A 22,343-nucleotide genomic window follows, 5' to 3' on the forward strand; every position below is an offset into this window, starting at 1 on the left:
GCTGTTGATCATGTGTGCAATGTGTCTTGATTGATGGGAGGCCGGGGAGGAAGAGGGGGGGCGCCAGGCTCCTCATATTCACCTTCTGATTGGCCGCTATTCTTTCATTAACATCCCGCCCAGAGCCAGGGGTGGACGGTGTCTCTGTGGTTGTGCTGCCTCTGGTACACAGTGTTTCCTCTATAGTCGTAGAGCAGCGGTGGGCCGCCGCCGAAAGTAATTCTCTCCCCGTGTTTAACAGAAAATGTGCAAATAACAGGAAACTATCCTCCGAATAAAACTCAGAGTACTAACTTTGCTTTAACTCTGAAACCGGCCAATGTAGAACCAAAACTGAGACAGAGACCTGGACCGAAATGTGAACCGACCCCTTATAAAACACCCACCACTGTAAACAGAGACTTATAGGGGAAACACTGCGACTTGCACCAACACTTGTCCCCGATCGATCTAGCCCCCAGACGGACTGGCCTGGGCCCACTGCCTCGCTCACAGCAAGTACTCTGAGCTACGTCACGGGGAAGAGGCCGAGGAGGGGGAGGTGGACAGGGGGAGAGAGTGGGATGCTACCGTGGAGCCTGCTGGGGCCAAGATGACCGGAGGAGGAGGTGGAGGTGGAGGAGGAAGAGGAGACGCTAAAAAAGCCAGGGTCCACGAACTCCCGCCCGCCATCGACGTGGATGATCCAGACGGACTGGACGGGCTGGAGGATCCAGACCAGGAGCCGATAGGGTCGCTGGATGAGGAGCCCCAGAACGCCCGGGCGGCTGTGTCTCCTCCCGTGACCCCCCAGCAGCCCTACGTCCAGTACCAGCACTCCTCCTACCAGCCTTACCTGGCCATGTGCGAGAGCAGCGGGGGCTCATACAGAGGGGCGTCACCCACCCTGGTCCACAACTACCCTGGTAAGAGTCCCTGTTAAGGTTTAAATGGTTCAATACCACACTCTGTGTGGTAAACACTGAACTAGCGTAGTGCCAGGATTCAAACTGTTGTTGACAGTCTGAGTTGATGTGTGAGTCTCAGATGGATTTAATCGCCTCTGAACACACACACCAGTAAAACGGTACATAATACAATCATAACCAATACAAATTCCAACCAGTTGTTAAGATACAGCACTTTTTGGTTGCCCTAAAGGATGGAGTGAAAGAGAGCGCCACAGAAGGAGAAAGAGATAAGGTGTCGATGTGTCACAATGGACAGATGAGGGACTGGTGTAAAGTGTCTCACAGAGAGTCAGATGAAAGTCTGTAACAGGCGACGCGATCACCACAACAACGGCAGCACAAACATGAAAGTAACACAAGAGGCATATCTGTCCCTGTCAATGTTTCTGACGAAATAATGCTGGAAAAAGCTGCTGTAGGGGGCGCTATCTACGTACCATCTCTTAAAACACAGCAACAGCAACAAGAGCTGCAGACTCTCTTATTTCACGGGATTATTTGAGGTCTATATGCGTGTGACCGCACCAGGTTTCCACTACCCTCTGTACGGAAAGACGGCGGGCAGGGAGGAGTCGGAGGTGACTCCGCCCAGCAGAGGAGGAGCGGCGGGGGGCCAGCAGAGGGGAGACCCGTCCTCGTCCTCGGCCATGGAGCTGCTGCAGCCGCAGAGCCACCAGTTCCATGGGAAATCCCCCTCTGTGAGACGCCACACACCGTCCACGGCGACACGCCTCGCAATTACACCATCACACAGTTACACTGCCTCACAGCCACACCATCACACAGTTACACCGCCTCACAGCCACACCATCACACCGTTACACCGCCTCACAGCCACACCATCACAGTTACACCGTCACACAGTTACACCGTCACACAGCCACACCATCACACCGTTACACCGCCTCACAGCCACACCATCACACAGTTACACCGTCACACAACCACACCATCACACCGTTACACCGCCTCACAGCCACACCATCACACCGTTACACCGTCACACAGCCACACCATCACACAGTTACACCGCCTCACAGCCACACCATCACACCGTTACACCGCCTCACAGCCACACCATCACACAGTTACACCGTCACACAGCCACACCATCACACAGTTACACCGCCTCACAGCCACACCATCACACCGTTACACCGCCTCACAGCCACACCGTCACAGTTACACCGTCACACAGCCACACCATCACACAGTTACACCGCCTCACAGCCACACCATCACACAGTTACACCGCCTCACAGCCACACCATCACACAGTTACACCGCCTCACAGCCACACCATCACAGTTACACCGCCTCACAGCCACACAATCACACAGTTACACCGTCACACAGCCACACCATCACACAGTTGGTGTCACACAGCCACACCATCACACAGTTGGTGTCACACAGCCACACCATCACACTACACATTTATTTCGTTTCTACCACAAGAACATAATTAAATATATATGTATCCACTTTTCTTTCAAGTACAAATAAGTTACTTTGTGGAGACGCTACGGGTACAGTTAATGTGTGTGTGTGTGTGTGTGTGTGCGTTTAACGTGTGCGTGTGCAGCCCGGCGAGAAGGGTTCCCCAGAGGGAGAGAGAGAGACGGAGCGAGAGAGGAACCACCTTTCGTTTGCCCGACACCTCCACACACACCACCACACACACCTGGGCATGAGCTACAACCTGATGTCAGGACAGTACGACATCTACCAAGGTACCGCCCACACACACACACACACACACACACACACACTCATGATCAGTGCCGTGGTGATTAGGTGATCAGACCTGCTTCATTATCCCGATATATTTCATTTAAAACTTAATGTGCTTAATCGCAGACAAAGCACATTATCTGTTAATATCTGCTTCAGAGGCTTTAACTCAGTATAAATATGAGCTTATTTGACCCTTCAATCAGAGAAGTAAAAACTCTCCAATAGAAACTCTAAACGGGGAAAAGTACTTAAATAAACTGAATATTGCGCTCAGGCAAAGAAGTAGAAGAACACTTTTCCTGGAAGATTTTCATCATAATATTTCAGGGTTTTGTTTTGTTTTATTTTGAAAGGTTCTTTTCTTCTTGTGTTGCAGGGCTGAGCTCCCGCTCGCTGGTCTCCAGTCAGCAGGTGGCGGCTCACTCCTCTGCTGGTGAGTTGGCACTTGGAGTTCATTATTGTAAACGTATTATTCCTCACTGATGGGATTCACCACTTCATGAATGCTTTTCTCCTATTCAAGATCCAAGGTTATCGACCCGTTTTCCTTGTGCTGAGAATAATTGAATAGTAATTGAATATATGATTCATAAAGAGCGGCTTTGTCATGAACAAATACATTTTACTCCCAATAATCTGCTTAAGATTAAATAATTAGCTCCATGTTCCATTTGAATCCTTAAAGCTGTAAAATATCTTCATCAGCTCAGGTGTGCTTTCACTTAATTCATATTACAATTTATCTCAAAAAATGAATTGGCTCAATCTCCTGTTTAATGAAATGCGATCTGCGATAAGAATAAGTGGAAGATGGGTCAATAAATCAAATGTGTGAACCTTCTATCCGGGGTAAAAGGCTGCTTTATGTTCTATTACCAGTCAATCAGTGTTAGGCCCCGCCCTAAAGCATCCCCTGCTTCATGGTCTGTTTGACTCTAAATAGACCTTCATTCACTAAATGAACATCATGGTGTATTGAAGAAGACTTGAAACTAGAGACTGAGACCATGAACTCATGTTTACAATGTTTACTGAGGGAATAAATCAAGAGAGAAGTAGAGTCATTTCCTCATAGACGTCTATGGGAGCAGAGGAGTCGCCCCCTGCTGGTCACTACACAGAAGTAGAGTCATTTCCTCATAGACGTCTATGGGAGCAGAGGAGTCGCCCCCTGCTGGTCACTACACAGAAGTAGAGTCATTTCCTCATAGACGTCTATGGGAGCAGAGGAGTCGCCCCCTGCTGGTCACTACACAGAAGTAGTCATTTCCTCATAGACGTCTATGGGAGCAGAGGAGTCGCCCCCTGCTGGTCACTACACAGAAGTAGAGTCATTTCCTCATAGACGTCTATGGGAGCAGAGGAGTCGCCCCCTGCTGGTCACTACACAGAAGTAGTCATTTCCTCATAGACGTCTATGGGAGCAGAGGAGTCGCCCCCTGCTGGTCACTACACAGAATGCAGGTTTAGCTCATGAAGCTTTGACTTGACTCAAAGAACTGAAGTTTGCTGCCTGGGTTTAAGCAGCATAACGGTGCCCACTGAGCTTTAGGAGTAGGTAGTGATTTTTAACCTCTTGATCTCAACACGGACAATATGCTGCTGTGTTACTGAAATCCTGGGTTTGGTTTCCACAGATGGCGAAGGGAAGTAGGACCATGTGAGAGACAGCGTCTCACATGAGGAACGGCAGATTTATCAGACATCGTTTCAATGGTCTTTAATAAGCTTCGCCTCGCTGAGAGGCAGAAAGGTCCAACAATAGAGAAGTCGCCCATGAACAACCCCCCCTTTTATATCACGCCGTGGAGGGAAGCTACGGACGGACGGCGAGCGGGGTCCAGGGGATTTTACAACTCAACGTCCCAGAATGCCGTGCGTCAGCACAGCTGTGACGGTCAACTTTATAAAGAAAAAATAAATGCACATTTCCGATGACGAAGTGACTGAATGTACTGAAGAAGACTCTCCCGAAGGAGTCCATCTCGTTTTCCTAAAATCGTCCGAACCGGACGCGGCATTACGAAGCTGAAGAGTAACTATTCTACTTCTTGTTCCCATTCTGATTACCCGAGTGGTCCTCCTCCTCCTCCCGTAGTGCTGACGCTGCATTTGTGTTGCTAAGCTGTACTTGAGCGTAACCATGTTGATTGTATCGTCTTTCTGTGAGAGTGCACCGTCACATGCACCACGTGGTGTAGATATTCTGTACAGATTCATGGCGGAGCGCGAACACCTCGCCTTTACTCGCCTCTTAAGTTGCCCCGCCATGTAGCACATGACCCGCTTGCTCCTCGGATTTCTCCTCGGCCCACTTTCACCCGCCGTGGTGAGGTGGGTCCGAACCAGGCCGGGACGCGCTCATACGTGAGTCGGCATTTACACACTCAACTCTGCTCGCTTCAAATTCACTGCTTTTGCTTTCTTCTTCGCGTCCAAACAAAGATGGAAACTGGAAGCAGCTCGTTTGCATGTTTTCATTCCATGTTGAAGGCTCACCTGGCGTCAGATCGATCAAACACCAGAACAAACAATATAATAGAGAACAAAAGAGCGCGTGAGGTGGTTGGACATACGACAATCGGCAAAGATCTATAAGGTGTCTATCTATGAGGTTGGACCTGGAGCCAGGTGAGCCAACGGGACGCTGGTGAGTGACAGCTGTTTGTGCTTCTATGTGAAGGACGGCTCCAGTGCTCCCACGCTTCCCTTCTACAAGCCAACCAGCTCACCGCCGAGCTGCTGATGGACAGGAAGGTCAGGCTTTGTTACACAGGCATAGAGGACGCTTACTAAAGTGCTTAAAGGAACGGTGTGTGTGTCATTAATGGAATATAAAGACTTCCAGGTGGTTGCAGTCTTCAACGTCTCCAGTAGATGGCGATAAATACGACACACTGCACCTTTAAGTACACATTTAAAGGTACAGGCTCCACCACATCTCTGAGGGGAATGTTGTACTTTTACTTAACTGTATTTAACAACTGTGATTGATTTAAAGATTTACATTAATATGAAACAAATCAACTCTGATGTGTTATTGTGGATGAATACAAAACTACAGCTTTGCAGATGTTAACAGGTTAACATGTGTATGAAGTCATTGAACTTTAACTAGCTGCAACGTTATAGCAGTGAAAACATGGATGCATCATATTTAGATTTCAGTTATATTTATAATTCAGTTACATAATATATATTTATTTTTTTGCAATCTTCTTCAATTCAGACTTGAGTTGTAATTCTGAGCTGTAGATCTCACTAAATTATTCTTTCACACACAAAATGGTGTCAAATTGGCTGCAAACATCCAAAACAAAAGCATAGTATAGCTAATTCAAGGTATTAACGATCATAAAAGTTGCTTATATTGGCTCAATTTAAGTGTTTTAAATTAAATTGTATCTGTATTGATGCGACACCATAACTAGCATTAATAAAAGCAAAAATAATAACAATCCTTCTGTATCTATAAAGAACATTTACAAGACTTGTCCAAACTGCTGTACTCTTTACATATATTTAAAAAAACATGAACGACCTCAAAGTTTAAACACAGAGGACACGGAGTAAAGCGTGTCTTGGTCTCCGTGTGGACCCACGTGGTGGAAACCTGAAGGTGTGAATCAGCGGCTCTGCAGACCACACCTCACCTGCATAGTGTCCGTGCTCATTCCCCTTCTTGAATATAGTGCTATATGAACTCCGTTTACGAGCCGCTGTCGTCTCCATGGAGACGCAGCCCCGTCTTATAAAGGCTGCTTGGTGTGTGTTCAGTTTTAACCCGCCCAGCGTCTCCTGGTAACAACTCACTGAAATCAGATTAACATGAAAAACTGCTGTTGCTTTTTTATACTGTATATGCCTTAATTCATATGTTTGGCAATCATGATTAAAGGATGTTTTATATAATTAACTTGTTTGTGGAGTTTTTATTAGAAAGTGACTGAAATGCACTGGAATGATGTGAAACCGCCACAGAGATCCTTTATAATTTAAAATAAGTCTGTGCTTATTTTGATTGACGCACTGTGATGTCATTAATCCTTTAGAAATAAAAGTATGCTTGGGTTTACTTTGCTTTTGAATAAAAAATGTGTCATAAATAACAGTAAAAACGAAGTTATTTTGTGAAGGCATAGAAGTGGGTGAATGGGTGATTACTTAAAAAAACAGAAAAGACAAAGATCTTTAAAATAAGGAAAAGCACATTATGCTAAAAATACTTCAGTTTAAATGTATTCAATTTAAAATAAAGTACAATGCAGAATGACACATTTCAGAATAGGTTAGTCATTGGTGCATAGATGATTTTAACGTATACTCAAAACGTAATATACAGGCTCATTATTCATTAGTCGATTGTATTTTATATTACGGCTAGTAAAACAAAGTAGTGAAATAAAAAGTGTTTTATTCCTTTTTGAATTACAGTGTAGTAGAAGTTTAAATGTGAAATCGAAATATTAAAGCAAAGTACCTGAAGATATTACTCGGGAACATTTTGCATGAATGTTACTCTTACTCCCCCTTCTGGTATATTGGTAATAGATGTAGTAGTAACAGTAGTAGTAGTAGTCGTAGTAGTAGCAGTGGTGCTGCAGTTCCACCTCCCACCAGAAGGAGGCGGGGAACACTTACGCGTCCCCGTCGTCACTTCCGCTTTGAAAACAAAATGGGTGGCGCCAAAGCTTGACAACAAAGCGGCGGTGTGCTGCCTCCAACCAACGGGCGCTAAACTAAAGTCCCCAAAAGCGTCTTAAACGTCGTGATAAATGTACGTCTCTGAAACAGTTGACGGGTTTAAAGAGGAGTTCTAATAACCGGTCCGTTACTTTTATAAATGTCATCATGGCTTCGAAGAGCGACCAACTCCTCGTCGTTGTGTCCATCCTGGAAGGTACGTTGCTTCATGAAGTCATATGAACATCATACGAGATGCTTCTAACGCGTCATACGGCTGGTGAGCAGCTAGCTAGCTAGCTAGCTTTAGCATTCTGAAGGGGCGGCAACTGTTATTCAAAGATGGAAACTTTATTGTTTCTGACACTTTTAATACTCTTACACGTTTAAATTCTTCCTAATCGAAGTCACGTTGTTGTCAGGAAAATGTTACTTTAAGTATGAAGATCCACGTGAAAGTCCTCATTGTGCAATAAAGTCTTTTAAAATGTAAAATATTAAATTAATTTAGTAGAATAAAGCTTGACTAATGTTATAATGGTATATTTAAATTATGTTAAATACAGTAATAGAGGAATGAAATAATATGTGAGAACCACGCTTCTCTCTGGTTATAAATACTTAAAACAGACGTCTACTAGATACACTGCTAATAATACACTAATGACACGATTAATTTATTGTTCACACATTCACCTTAAAGCAGGATTTGAACGTGATGACGAAAACATTGAGCAAATCAGAGAAAACATTTTGACCCTAAAATGTTCTTTTTGTTATTTTGAGATACAAAGTCGTTTCTCAGAAAACGTTTTTCATTAAGATGATTCAAAAGAATCTTCTGTTTTAGTTTTTGCTGATAAAAATAGGCTTTCATCAAGGAATATGATTATTATTATTGCTCATGCACGCATTTCATTGATTGAGCTGAAGCTTAATTAAACTTCAATAACTGATTCTTTTCCTTATTCATTAACCTGCTGATCATTGTCTCTGTGCATCACTCCTCATATAATCCACCAAATCTTCACATATGTGTACCTCCGAACATACGTATATTACATGAATACTTTAATCACAAGTATATTACATAAATACTTTAATCACAAGTATATTACATAAATACTTGAATGTGTTGCTCTCCTCATCGATGTCTCATAGTTAATAACTGGAACCCGGCTTCTCCTTCCACCAGGTCGCCACTTCCCCCGGAGCCCCCGCCTCAGCCTGGTGGTGCGGGCGAGCTTCGACGGCGAGCAGCTGGCCACGGACCCCGTGGAGCACCGGGACCAGCCGCTCTTCAGCACCGAGCTGGCCTGGGAGCTGGACCGCCGGACGCTGCACCAGCACCGGTGGGGGGCTCGGTGCCGTTAGCATCAGTTAGCTGGCAGGCTAATCTACGTTCACAGTCCCATGTATCACAGTTCTATAAAACAACCTGGTAATGTTAAAATAACTCCATGAGAAGCTGGAACCATTAAATATGTTCCATTTTTAAAAATACTGTCATTGTTTTAGATATTTCAGTTTATTAATTGATGAACTGTGAACTTTATTACCTGGATAGAATTAAACCTTCATAGTAATTAAATGTTTTGAGACAAATTGTCGCCCAATTTGTAGAATCTCACAATGAAATATGAGTCTAACCATATTTATATACAAAATACTTTATTACATGTTATTTAGCTGCTGCTTTTATCCAAAGGGACTGCATTTTGAACCCATGGTCTTTATGAAGGGACAAATGCTTTCTTTTAATTTATTCTATAAAAGCAGTGTTTTTAATGTACAGTACTTTCAGTTCGGTAGTGCAGTCTTTTGTTGTGATATTTTGTGTAATTAAATTTTTCCGAATTTTTTTTGACCTAAAATATTTTGACTTTTTTCTTCCATTTTCCCAACAATGTTATTGTTTTTTTATTTATGTATTTTTTTAACCTAATCTTTTTTCTGTCCTCAGACTGCAGAGAACTCCCATCAAGCTTCAGTGTTTCGCCGTGGACTCGGAGACCAAGAGGAGCGAGAGCGTGGGCTACGTGGTCCTGGACCTCCGGTCCGTGCACGAGGCCCAACAGGTGACGGTCAATCTAACGAACGCCGGCTTGGCGTCGCCCGTTAACCGGTGGCTGAGACTCTTGCTTTGCCCCCCCCCCCTTTAGGAGCCTCGCTGGTTCCCGCTGCTGAGCAGCCGGTACACCAAACTGAGGCCGGCGCTCCTCGTGGGCGCCGCGCTGGAGAGCGACGCCAAGCCCGCCGAACCCTCGCCCGATGGGTTCAAGGCCAAGAAGGCCCCGCCCAGACGAGGTCAGCTGCTCTCATGTCACCCACAATGTTGTTGTTAGCGTCCCTCCTTCTGCTTCCTGAGGTCCCCTCGTGGCGTGAAGCGACGCCGCGTTCGGGCTCCTCGGAGCAGAATGTTGTTTGCATCAAGGAACGCTTTGTTCCAGACGTGAAGCAGCAGGTCTGTTCACGTGCATCTGTTTCACATCCTGCCGTTGAAGGAGCTCCGGCTGCCAGCGAGCTGCTGCCGGCCCGGCTGGAGGCCCGGCTGGAGGCCACGCTGGTCCCAGAGCAGGGCTTCCACCAGGTCGGCCCCGCTGACCTCTGCTCCGACATGTTCGTGCTGTCCGTCACCGTGGCCTTCGCTACCAAACTGGAGCAGGTAGAGTTCCGTCCTCGGGGGGGGGGGGGGGGCGCGAGGCTCCTTTGGTCAATGCAGAGATGCGTACAGTGACACCCCCCCCCCCCCACCTTCTCCACAGTTGATCCCCAGCACCACCAGGCTGTCGGCGGAGGGGTCGGGCTTCTTCTTCTACTACTCGCTGCTCGGGAACGACATCACCAGCGAGCCCTTCGGCAGCCTGCTGAGCCCCGACTTCGAGCCGGAGCGCGCCTCTGTGCGCATCCGCAGCAGCAAGCAGGTCCTACGCGCCTTCCTGTCCCAGCAGCCCGCTCTACAGGTGAGAGCCCCGCCCTCTTTAGTCCGTGAGGCTCTCCCTGGGGGGCAGTTTGGGTCCTTTTACACCTTTTCATTAGATGCAGGGAATTACCCACAAGGCTTTGCAGTGTGGGGCTAATAACACGGTGGCAACATGGAGACGTAAAGAAGAGATGAACACAACCACTGAGGGGTCGGGGTTTAGGGATCGGGCCAGCTGATTGGACGAGCCTCCCTCCATCCGTCTCACCTGCTGGGCTTTGGTTTTTGTCTCCGGTCCCGGTCAGATCCACCTTTGCTGTGGGACTCGCTCCCTGGGGGGCACGGACGTCCCCCTCGCCGCTCTCTCTGCCGTGTGCGAGGACCTGGAGAACAAGGCGGCCACGGTGGAGGGGGCGTTTGTGCTGCAACCCCCCGAACGCAGCAATCGGGCGCCGTCGGCTCTGCCCGCCGACCTGCAGCCGACTGTGGGGGTGGCGGTCACTTTGAGGAGGGAGGAGGTCACACTCAAGGTACACACACACACACACACACACACACACACACACACACACACACACACACACACACACACACACACAAGGTGATAAGTTTTCCTTTTCACTGAGAAAAGCTTGAAGGCATCATAATGTAACTGAAGTGAACCTCTGTTGGTTAGCCATTAGCTGTGCTGCTAACGCTACTAGTTCTTCTATTGATCTAAACACCGATTGGTTGTTTACCAATGGTCACGTGACCAGAGAAACTTCAGTGATGTCATCATCATTTCGTACTTCTGTCTCCAGTCTTTAGGGACTAAAGAAGCTCGCTCCGACCCTCCGGCTGCAGAGAGGCCTCCGAGTTCACCTCCTACTCGACCGCCTTCAGGTCCTCCTCCTCTTCCTCCTCCTTCCTCTCACACAGAGAGCGAGGCGGAGAGCCTGCTGGAGGAGCTTCCTGTGCAGCAGCAGCAGGGTCGGACCGAGGCTGCGGCGGAAGGCGGAGCTTCATCCGTCAGCGTCTCCGCCCCCAAAGTGTCCGTCCCCTCCTCCGCCCACCACTACTGCTTCTCTCTGGACCTCCGCGGCTTGAGAAACCTCAGCCCCACGCACGCCATCGCCGCCACGCTCAGGTGGGCTTCTTCCTCCAGAGCTTCCTGTTGCTCCACTGAGACGACACGAGGACTTAATGACAGATCAAATGAACTAATTCTGACATTCGACATCAAAGCTGACCTATATGTTTTAAAATATTGTGACTGATGCATCTTTACATTGTGAATACATGTTTAAATCCTTCTCTTCACTGCATGTTGACATGTTCTCTTACGTGCGTGTCTCCAGATATTCGTACCACTTCTTCGGCAGCGCGGCGCCCATCATGACCCGCCCCCCCCTGGAGCTGCAGAGGAACGCCGAGGCGTCTCCGCCTCAGTCCTACTGCGCCTTCGACTTCGCCGCTCTGCCGCAGCAGCTGCAGGACACCTTCCTCAGGTAGCAACACACACACACACACACACACACACACTGTCACACACACACACACATACTCACACACACACACACTGACAGACACACACACTGACAGACAAATATCTGTATTCTGTTATTTCCTCTTTAAGGGCTGAATCCCATTTGACCAGCAGATGGTGCAATAGGACTGTTCAGTTGAACATTTAATGTTCTCCCCCCCTCTCAGAGTTCCTCTGGTGGTGGAGGTCTGGCACAGAGACTCCACCAGCGGGGACCAGCTGATTGGACGAGCCTCCCTCCAGCTGTCCCCCCTGCTGAGCTGCGAGAGGACCCGACTGCTGTCGGCGGCGGGGGAGCCGAGCTGGAGGCAGACTCACCAGGACCGGGTCGCCGTGGTCGCGGCACAGCGGTGAGGATTCCAACAGCGGCGAAGGGGCGGGGTTAATGTGTTAACCGGGTTAACGCGGTTAAGTGAACGTGTTTCCTTCAGGGCCAGCGAGAAGGTGGCGGAGTTGAGCTACGTGGCGACGCTGGAGGACTTCGGGTTGGTTAAAGCCAGAGAAGTCGTCGTGGTCGACTCCTCACAGGTCAGACGGACAATAATAATGATAAATGCTCCTTTTCATGAAGGAAATGCAGCCACTGTTTCTGCTCAGAACCTGTTGAGGAAGTCTCACGTATCCGTGGAAACTAAACGGCATCTTGTAGTTCATGACATCATCACGAGGCGTATTCATGCACACGAGCTGTGAAAAGGAAAGAAAGATCCCCTATTAACTACATATTGGTTCCTTCTATGCTATGCTATGCTACGCTAACTCTGTAACACTCTAAATGACTTCATGTAGACATAAATGTTTGTAATGTTTTCACTCCTTGTTCATCTAAAGAGTGAACCTGCGGCCCCCGCACAGCCGGCCCCCCACCCTGCGGCGCCCGGCCCCAGCGTGGCCCCCAGAGACACGCTGGAGTACCGCACGGCGCTGGAGCTGGAGCTGTGGAAGGAGGAGCAGGAGGACCTGTTCGACGACCAGGTCGACACAACAATGATATCTTTATATATATATATATATATCTTTATGTATATATGTACAAGAGGCCTGAAGTAAAGACACTATATGAATAGAACACATTCATGTAGTGTTTGATGTTTTTTCCGACACATGAATGTCCGTCTGCAACATTCCTTTGTTGTTCAGGAAAGCAGAGCCGCTCCTTTAATGACTAAGACCTCGGTGTAGACAGATGTTTACGGCTCCTCTGGATCCGATGTGCTAACCACAACATGACCGTGTGTCTCCAGTTGAGGAGGAAGGAGCTGAGCCACATGAAGGCTCTGGCCCTGGAGTGGAGGAGGCGGGACGGGGAGAGAGAAGCTCTGGTCCAGAAGAAGGTCCAGCTTTTTAACACAAACACTCACACCTGGCTTTGACCATGTGACTCAACGAGGCCTGTGTGCAGGAGGCGGAGTTTAACGCGCTGGAGGAGACGCTGCAGAGGACTCTGTCCGACCTGGAGACCCGAGAGAAGCAGCTGGCTGAAGCCGAGCTGGAGGTCAGACTCTGCTTTAGTGTTCGTAGCATCGACAATGAAAACATTTAGTCCAATTCGACTGCTCCCTTTGTTTTATTTAGTGAGGTTTCATTTAATTCAATATTCAGCTTCACTCGCTATCGGTTGTTCTCTCGCTGCATCACAAGGAGGCGCCGCTTAACGTTACATTGACTCAGACAAACAGAAGGACGTGTTCATGCTCTTAAGCTCGTCTCTAACGTGGTGCTCAGACCCGGCGGCTGCAGAAGGAGCTGCAGGCCGAACACGACCTCGCCCACAGGGAGCTGCAGGAGGCCGGCAGGAGGCTGCAGCAGGACTGTGACCACCGGGTGGCGCTGGAGAAGGACAAAGTGCGACAGGTGGAGGAGGAGCGAGTCCGCCTGCTGCAGCAGGTAGAGACAGAGCGGACGGTCGTCACGGCGACGTCACTCGTCGGTTTGTGGACCGATGAAGCCTTTATTTCAGCAATTCTGGACAGGAAGTGTCCTGTCAATCAGCGTTAGGCCCCGCCCTAAAGCATCCCCTGCTTTATGGACTGTTTGACTCTAAATGGACCATCATTCACTAAATGAACATCATGCTGCATTGAAGAAGACTTGAAACTAGAGACTGAGACCATAAACTCATGTTTACAATGTTTACTGAGGGAATAAATCAAGAGAGAAGTAGAGTCATTTCCTCATAGACGTCTATGGGAGCAGAGGAGTCGCCCCCTGCTGGTCACTACACAGAAGTAGAGTCATTTCCTCATAGACGTCTATGGGAGCAGAGGAGTCGCCCCCTGCTGGTCACTACACAGAAGTAGAGTCATTTCCTCATAGACGTCTATGGGAGCAGAGGAGTCGCCCCCTGCTGGTCACTACACAGAAGTAGAGTCATTTCCTCATAGACGTCTATGGGAGCAGAGGAGTCGCCCCCTGCTGGTCACTACACAGAAGTAGAGTCATTTCCTCATAGACGTCTATGGGAGCAGAGGAGTCTCCCCCTGCTGGTCACTACACAGAATGCAGCTTTAACTCATGACGCTTTGTGTCCAGATGTCAGATGCAGATGCTCGCTACAAACAGCTGGAGAAAGAGTTCCAGATGTTCAGAGAGCAGCAGAACGTGAGGCCGGAGTTCAGACTGCAGTCAGAGGTCAACCTGCTCACTCTGGAGAAGGTATTAACATTATTTATATTTCATATTGTGAACATGTAATACTAGCTTACTCATTTAAAAGTACTTGCATCAAAATGTACTGAATGTAAAAATGTATATTGGCACTTTTCAGAGTAATAATTGTTATATTATTGAATTCTAAGGATTTATAGTGTGATCATCATTTTAATTGTTTTATTTTGTGATCTGTCAAAATCTATAATAATGAATCTATGAAGTATGTGGAGCTTAAAGATAAATGTAGTGCAGTAGAAGGGTTGTTATTTTCCTCATTAAAGTACTTTAGTGAATGACGCATATGTTATTGTTTCTATTATGTAATTCACGAGGATTGTTTTAATTTAAACATTTAAATGTCACGCACACAAGCCGCTAGTTTAACACCGAGCAGAAGAGTGAATGAGTGAATGTGCAGTCAGACATTGAGTGATGACTGAGATCTTCCTGGGGGGGTCTAAGGTGGAGCTGGAGCGGAAGCTGGAGTCCACCACCAAGTCCAAGCTGCACTACAAGCAGCAGTGGGGGCGGGCCTTAAAGGAGCTGGCCAGGTTCAAGCAGGTACGCTCACAGCGAGGGGGGGGGGGTAACAAGTCAACCTTACAGATGTTTTATTTATTACTGTCATAGATAAATATTCCAGTATCTTATTTGTCGTATCGTAGTATTTTGGCAGGTTTAGTATCAAAGTGATGATTTTGGTATCGTGACGACTCCACTTTACACGTTACATCGTTACACGTCACATGTCACATGTCACATGGTCACATGGTCGACTTTGTGCTCAGCGAAATATTTGTCTCAAACCTCTTTTTCTTTATCGCTCACTCTTTCCTTTTTCTTTTTTCCTGGACACACACACGCAGACACACGCAGACACACACAGACACAGACACACACAGACACACACACACAGACACACACACACACACACACGCAGACACACACACACAGACACACGCAGACACAGACACACACACGCAGACACACACACACACACGCAGACACACACACACACACGCAGACACACACACACACAGACACACACGCAGACACACACACACAGACACACGCAGACACAGACACACACACGCAGACACACACACACACACGCAGACACACACACACACAGACACACACACACAGACACACACACACACACGCAGACACACACACACACAGACACACACGCAGACACACACACACAGACACACGCAGACACAGACACACACACGCAGACACACACACACACACGCAGACACACACACACACACGCAGACACACACACACACAGACACACACGCAGACACACACAGACACACGCAGACACACACAGACACAGACACACACAGACACACACACACACAGACACACACGCAGACACACACACACAGACACACGCAGACACAGACACACACACGCAGACACACACACACACACGCAGACACACACACACACACACAGACACACGCAGACACACACAGACACACGCAGACACACACAGACACAGACACACACAGACACACACACACAGACACACACACACGCAGACACACGCAGACACACACAGACACACACAGACACAGACACACACACGCAGACACACACACACACAGACACACGCAGACACAGACACACACACGCAGACACACACACACACACACGCAGACACACGCAGACACACACAGACACAGACACACACAGACACACACACACAGACACACACACACACACACACGCAGACACACACAGACACACACAGACACAGACACACACACACACACGCAGACACACACACACACAGACACACACGCAGACACACACACACAGACACACGCAGACACAGACACACACACGCAGACACACACACACACACGCAGACACACACACACACACGCAGACACACACACACACACACAGACACACACACACACAGCCCTAAGTGGGTCTCTAGTCTAAAGTAAACACGCAGCTTATCTGACAAACTAATAACTGTTACTGACATCAAGCAGCTGGAAGAACTGGACACCTCTGTTCCTCAGCCACTCATTCCTCAGCCACTCATTCCTCAGCCACTCATTCCTCAGCCACTCATTCCTCAGCCACTCATTCCTCAGCCACTCATTCCTCAGCCACTCATTCCTCAGCCACTCATTCCTCAGCCACTCATTCCTCAGCCACTCATTCCTCAGCCACTCATTCCTCAGCCACTCATTCCTCAGCCACTCATTCCTCAGCCACTCATTCCTCAGCCACTGCCCCTTCTCTTTTCCTTCTTCTTACTTATTTCTTATTTCTTTATTTCTTTCTCTTCTTTTTTCCACTTTCTTTTCCTTTCTTTTTTTTCACTTTTTAATCTTCTCCTTTATTTTCTTTTTCCTCCCCCCCCTTCCTCCCCCCCCCTAAGTGCCACATCATTGTAAAGAAAACACAGTGTGATTTATGCAGCGCTGAGTGTGTAACCCCCCCCCCCCCCACACACACACACACCTATTAATCTTCCCTGGGACTTGCGTTGAGCAACCAGCTAGCCGAGTGCTAACTGTTCAGTCTCTGTGTGTATATATTTGTCTTTTTCTCTCCCCCCCCCCCCCCCCCCCCCCCCCAAGATATCAGGCGTATATTTACACGAATGCGCTCTGTTTTTCTTACTTGTTCTCTGCCCCCCCCCCCCCCACTCCCCCACTCCCCCATTCATCGTCCCCTCTCAGCGCCTCGCATGGCGTTCTGTTTAGCTCAAGGCGGATCATAAAAGTTCTTGGGGGGGGGGGGGGGGGGGGGTCTTTTACATTCTAAATATTGGGACAACGAGATGAAAGTTCTGAAGTCGTGTTGTTTTGCAGCACAAGAAGAAGGTCGGGACCCAAAGGAGGTTCACCACCAAGGGGGGGGGGGTCTGCAGGACAATGACTTAACATCAATAATGTCCCCCCCCCCCCTGTCTGACTCAGTATGGGTCCCTCACACAGCGGTGTTACTGGTCCCAGTGGAGACTCTGATGGTTCCCACTGGCCTCGGGGGGGGGGGGGGGGGGGGGGGGGGGGGGGGCAGTGGGAACCATCAGCCTTTATTAGTTCAGCCTCTGTGGACTCAGCACAAAAAAACCAGACTCCAGAAACAACATCAACGAAAACCCCAAAAAGGAGAAAATGTCAAAAAGAAATCGTTGTAAAAGCTCCGATTCCTCCGAGACTTTTAAAGAAAAACCGTGAAGCGACTTCCTGACACATCCAAGTTCTTCGATGGGATGGTTACTGATTCACTGCAACAACAGGTCCGGTTCTGCTGAAGGAACGAGTGGGTTTCCATAGCAACGCTAAAACAAATAAAGCTTGTAGCGTTTACCCTTTTGTGTTAAAGTTTATCACACAAACAGACGCAGTTTCTAATCTCGTACGTATCGCACTGAAAACAAGGCCTGGACCACGCTGATTGTCCCCCTGGAAACACTAAATATACACATACATATATATAATGTGTGTGTATATACACATATGACCTCTGAGGGGGGGCTTAGAAAACCTCTGTAGTACTACATATATGTGTACACATTTATAGTACTACATATATTCATTTATTGTACACTATGTTAGAAACGTTATGTTGTTTAATTTGCTCCTTCCGTCATTATTTGAGTTCCTTTCTGCTGGAAGCTTCATGAAGTCTCCCCCCCCCCCCCCCAGTCTGAGGCCTCGGTCTCACCTCGTCCTCTGATTGTTTTTAACCCCCCCCCTCACACACACTTAAGTTGTCCTTGGCATCTGGCCCCAGAGAAAACGTGTGTGTTGGTTGTCTCTCTGCAGCGGGAGCAGGAGAACGCCATGACGCGTCTGAAGAAGCAGCAGGCGGAGCTGGAGGCCATGAGGCTGCGTTACCTAGCAACCGAGCAGAAGGAGGCGGTCCAACTGGAGAGGCGGGAGCTGGACGACATCAAGAACCAACTCAACAGGTGAAGAGAAACAGAAGAAGTCATCTTAAATAAGTCAATGGGACAACAGGAAGTAGACGAATACAAACACGTACTGTGATGTGTACAAGTAGAGAAAAGTCTACGCTGCCTTCTTTGACAGATTGAAGCAGCAGGAGGACAGCTTAGGCCCCGCCCCCTCTTCGGCAGGCCCCGCCCCCACACGTAGCCCAAACGAGGGCGCCGAGGAGCACCTGAGCCGCCTGCTGGAGGAGAGAGACACTCTGCTGAGGACCGGCGTCTACACCCACGAGGACCGGATCATCTCCGAGCTCAACAGGCAGATCCAGGGGGCCATGAGGGAGGGGGCGGGGCTCTGAGAGGGCGGGGCCATGAGGGAGGGAGGAGGCGGGGCTCTGAGGCGTGTTTTTATTATTACTATTATGTGTTAAGTTATTCGTGGGCTTTGATCCTTTGTGCAGAACGGAAAGATTTCAGATTTGATGCTGTGAAACATTTATTTTTATCATCAGAACAAACGGATTTCTAAGTTTGTCCTCAATAAATTATTTTTGGGAAAACGTGTTAAAATTGTCTTTTCTTTGTTTCATCCTTATAAGTATGAATATTTGATAAAATATGTATAATTATTTATAGTGATAATACATTGAATAAAATGTTTGACCAGAGGATTTGATCTTTAGATTTAAAACCTAAACTATGACTTTCAACATAATGTACTGATTTCTGAAAACTCTACAAACTTCTTTCATGATGTCTTTTGACATCAAGTATTGACTATTTTCATGACATTTCCTGTGTGTTATGCATACTTGCCAACCTTGAGACCTCAGAATTAGGGAGATATTCAAAAGGAGCGGTGGGGGGGTGCTAGCGGTCGACGTGCAGCAATATTGTTGTCCGGGTGGAAATCGGGAGAAAGGTGGAGATTTTCGGGAGGGGCTTTGAAATTCGGGAGTCTCGGAAAAATGGTGAGGGTTGACATGTCTGGTGTTATGAGATGTTATGAGACTCTATACTTTTATACTACTTTTGCAGCAAATGAATCCCACTGGTTATTATTTCTTTTTCCACTGGATTGTTTCAGGAAATTAATTTCCTCCATAATAACTTTGTTTAGGTGATTTGATACTTTTACAACTTGAATATTGTTGAGACAACATATTTTGGAATGTTTATTTTTTAAATACATTTTGACAGTTTTTCTATGACATTTTATGACAATGTTATATTACTGTTTGACATAATAAAAGGTTTCCAGTCAAACTGTGAGTTAACACAAAGACACACACACACACAGACACACACACATAGACACACACAGACACACACACACACACACCCTTTAACCCTCCGATCAGCAGAAGACAGATTTTCTCACAGTAAAACGTTCCAACATGTTTCCAATTAAGAGGAACAAAAAGTTGAGCTTCATGTCTAATTGGTTTTGAAAGTGTGACCCCTCGTCCCTCTGATACCCCCCCCGCATCACCCCCCCATCACCCCCCCACAGGAAATCCCACCAGAGCAGACACAACCCCAACCGTTGAACACACACAGTGTGTTACCTGTTGTTCCGGGTGTCTTTCTTCTTCTCTTGTTGTTATCTCAGTAGATGGAATCATCTGGAATCATTCATCATTCATCCTTTTTACTTGAGTGACGTGTTTGTTTCTTTGTGTTTAAAACTCTGAACTGTCGTCCTCGCTTTGTTTCTTCTCATCAACATTGAAAACGACCACGTCCACCATGTGACTGGCCTCGTTCCACTTGTGTGTGTGCGATGTTCGTAAAAAGGGGCGGAGCCTGTTGGCTCAGGAATCACTTGGTTGGTTCCCACGGTAAAAAAAAGAGCTCTGATTGATGCGTCGGAGCCGCAGACGTGTTTGTTTGGTGAATTTGTTGAATCCTCGATGGAATAATCTCTAAAATCAGACGGGAAGCTGCAAGGACTGACGGAGTGTGTGTGTGTGTGTGGGTGTGTGTGTTACAGATTATTAGCAGCTGTTGATCAGTAACTCCACTTCCTGTGTGGCGATTTGTAAAAAGCCAAATAATCGGCAGAGCATGTAAAACACATTTAAGTGATGATCACACTTCATTTTCAAGCCACACCCCTTTTTTATAAATGCTCCAATCACAGAAGAGCAAGGACAACTATAGACTGGACTTATTATTATTATTATTATTAACCCTAACAGAATAATAATTGCTTTCAGGACAAAATAGAGGAGAATACAACATTTCACATTAATGCGATTAATTTGGCCGAATCAATGCAACAAAACGTTTGAACGTACGTTTGTTTACTTCCGGTAAACTGGACGTTGTCCACGGAAACAAAACGTCCACCAGTCAGGGACATGAAGATGGAGAGAGCTTCTTGTATTAGAAGTGAAACAAACAGAGCGACATACAGCAGAGATCTGAGCAGATGAGTTACTCCCCGTGTCAAACACAAACAGACCACTTTATAGCTATGCTAAGCTAGCTCCTAGGCTAAGCTAGCTGCTAGGCTACTTCCATCTGAACAGCTAACGTTACCCTGCGCGGCACTCAGTCTGCAGAGGACACCACTGTGTCCCTAAAGGACGAGGTTTGAAACGTCCTGATAATTGTGGGACCTTGTTGGCCGTTAAATGATGGAGACGAGAGCAAAGTGCACGAGGACATCAGTTCAACATGTTCCACATGATCACATGGGTGTAGGTTTGTGTTTAAAATAACATTAACAATTAAACAACAGTGTCTAAAATACACGCTTTATGAAGTGGTTACTCCTTACTTTTTAGATTTAGACTTTTGAAGAAAAACATTCATTAATCGCCATTAATCAAGATGATTGAATTTCAAAATGTGGCATTACTTAGTTAATTTTTTTAAATCTATATTTAAATATATACACACACAGCATTGGATTCCTCTGCTCTCTAAACACAGAGAGGTCTCAGGGTACTAAAGTATTTCTTAACTTCCAGTAACACAAACACGTCTGTAGGAGTTCACTCATGATTTATTATTCATTATTAAACATCACAGAGTTCATGAGAGGAAAACGCTCTGAAATCCACAAATGTGTTTGATTATTTATTTATATTTCTCACTCGTCCTTTTTGTGGATTTGAAGTGTCGATATTTGGGGGATTTGGTGACCTCTTTGGGATACATTCACACACATGTAAGATGGAGGCAACTTCATATTTAATCTGCCAAACTTTTAGAGACAGTTAAATGCGTACATAACCTCCCAAAATACAAATGCATCACATTTTGTTGAAAAGTCCTCCAAAAATGTTCTGTAGGACCAGCAGGTCCTGGACATGGACCAAAGAGAAGCAGACCCACGGGAGCATTTCTGTTAACGAGGCCGAAGGGAAGCACATTGAGTTCTATGGGAACCGGACGAATAAATAAATAAATAAAGGACGTCAGCGAGATACCTGTGTGAGGTTTGTGCTTCAGGTGTCTGGGAGGAGAAGTCTCTCATGTTCTGTGGTATTAAAGCTTTTTTAAGCCTGTGTGACGAGTGCTTTCAACACAAAGTGTATCGTAGCGACTATTTACACGCAAACAGGAGAAAAGTCACATTTATGAAGATAAGAAGGAAAGAAATGATTTAAATAAATGACACAGAGACAAAGCAACTTGAACCAAGAGTACATTTTAAACACATGCTGTGTGTAAACTTCATATCTGACACAATTCTTATGAACTGGGGGGTTATTTCTATAAGAAATCCCCCTCCCCCTTTTCTCCACCGTCTTTACATCCATTAACACCAAAATATCAGATAACTTTAAAACCAAAGTGCCTGAAGCTTGATATGAGCCAGAAGATAAATATAATTTATGTTGGTTTCCTCCTTTGGTATTTTTAGTTTTTACTTTTTGTACAATACATCCTCCGTGGTGTCATTTTATTTTGAAAATCGACCTGGACGTC

At 46.8% G+C, this 22,343-nt stretch overlaps 2 protein-coding genes across 6 annotated transcripts in view; both read left to right on the forward strand.

Moving 5' to 3' along the window:
- The window catches only part of znf608 (zinc finger protein 608), a 28,511-nt gene extending 21,908 nt beyond the window's left edge, over positions 1-6,603 (forward strand). For 3 of the 4 annotated variants that reach the window (XM_062562637.1, XM_062562638.1, XM_062562639.1), the window contains exons 5-6: positions 455-905; positions 1,479-2,529. In XM_062562637.1, coding sequence (XP_062418621.1) covers positions 455-905; positions 1,479-2,419 — 1,392 coding nt within the window. In that variant the 3' untranslated portion in view covers positions 2,420-2,529. The other variant, XM_037482636.2, reaches the window with a different exon arrangement.
- A 763-nt stretch (positions 6,604-7,366) lies between these two features.
- cep120 (centrosomal protein 120) lies at positions 7,367-18,959 on the forward strand. Of its 2 annotated transcripts, XM_037483632.2 has the most exons (19): positions 7,367-7,587; positions 8,566-8,722; positions 9,334-9,448; positions 9,533-9,677; positions 9,875-10,035; positions 10,136-10,333; positions 10,599-10,823; positions 11,097-11,422; positions 11,634-11,783; positions 11,989-12,171; positions 12,253-12,349; positions 12,653-12,796; positions 13,066-13,155; positions 13,224-13,316; positions 13,547-13,708; positions 14,354-14,476; positions 14,936-15,034; positions 18,277-18,422; positions 18,544-18,959. In XM_037483632.2, exons 1-19 carry the CDS (start codon positions 7,539-7,541, stop codon positions 18,758-18,760), a joined length of 2,880 nt encoding a protein of 959 aa, XP_037339529.2. In that variant the 5' UTR covers positions 7,367-7,538; the 3' UTR covers positions 18,761-18,959. The 2 variants fall into 2 exon arrangements, with proteins under 2 accessions (XP_037339529.2, XP_037339530.2); XM_037483633.2 differs by lacking the exon at positions 13,547-13,708.
- Positions 18,960-22,343: the final 3,384 nt, after the last annotated feature.

This window comes from Pungitius pungitius, chromosome 5 (genome assembly GCF_949316345.1).
Source record: "Pungitius pungitius chromosome 5, fPunPun2.1, whole genome shotgun sequence".
Taxonomy (NCBI): Eukaryota; Metazoa; Chordata; class Actinopteri; order Perciformes; family Gasterosteidae; genus Pungitius; species Pungitius pungitius.

Excerpts from the sequence above, each read along its gene's own strand:
- cep120 (XM_037483632.2), top strand. The coding sequence starts at position 7,539 with ATGGCTTCGAAGAGCGACCAACTCCTCGTCGTTGTGTCCATCCTGGAA. Across the intron at positions 8,723-9,333 it reads CGGACGCTGCACCAGCACCG|ACTGCAGAGAACTCCCATCA; the intron begins GTGGGGGGCTCG and ends TTCTGTCCTCAG. Across the intron at positions 9,449-9,532 it reads CCGTGCACGAGGCCCAACAG|GAGCCTCGCTGGTTCCCGCT; the intron begins GTGACGGTCAAT and ends CCCCCCCTTTAG.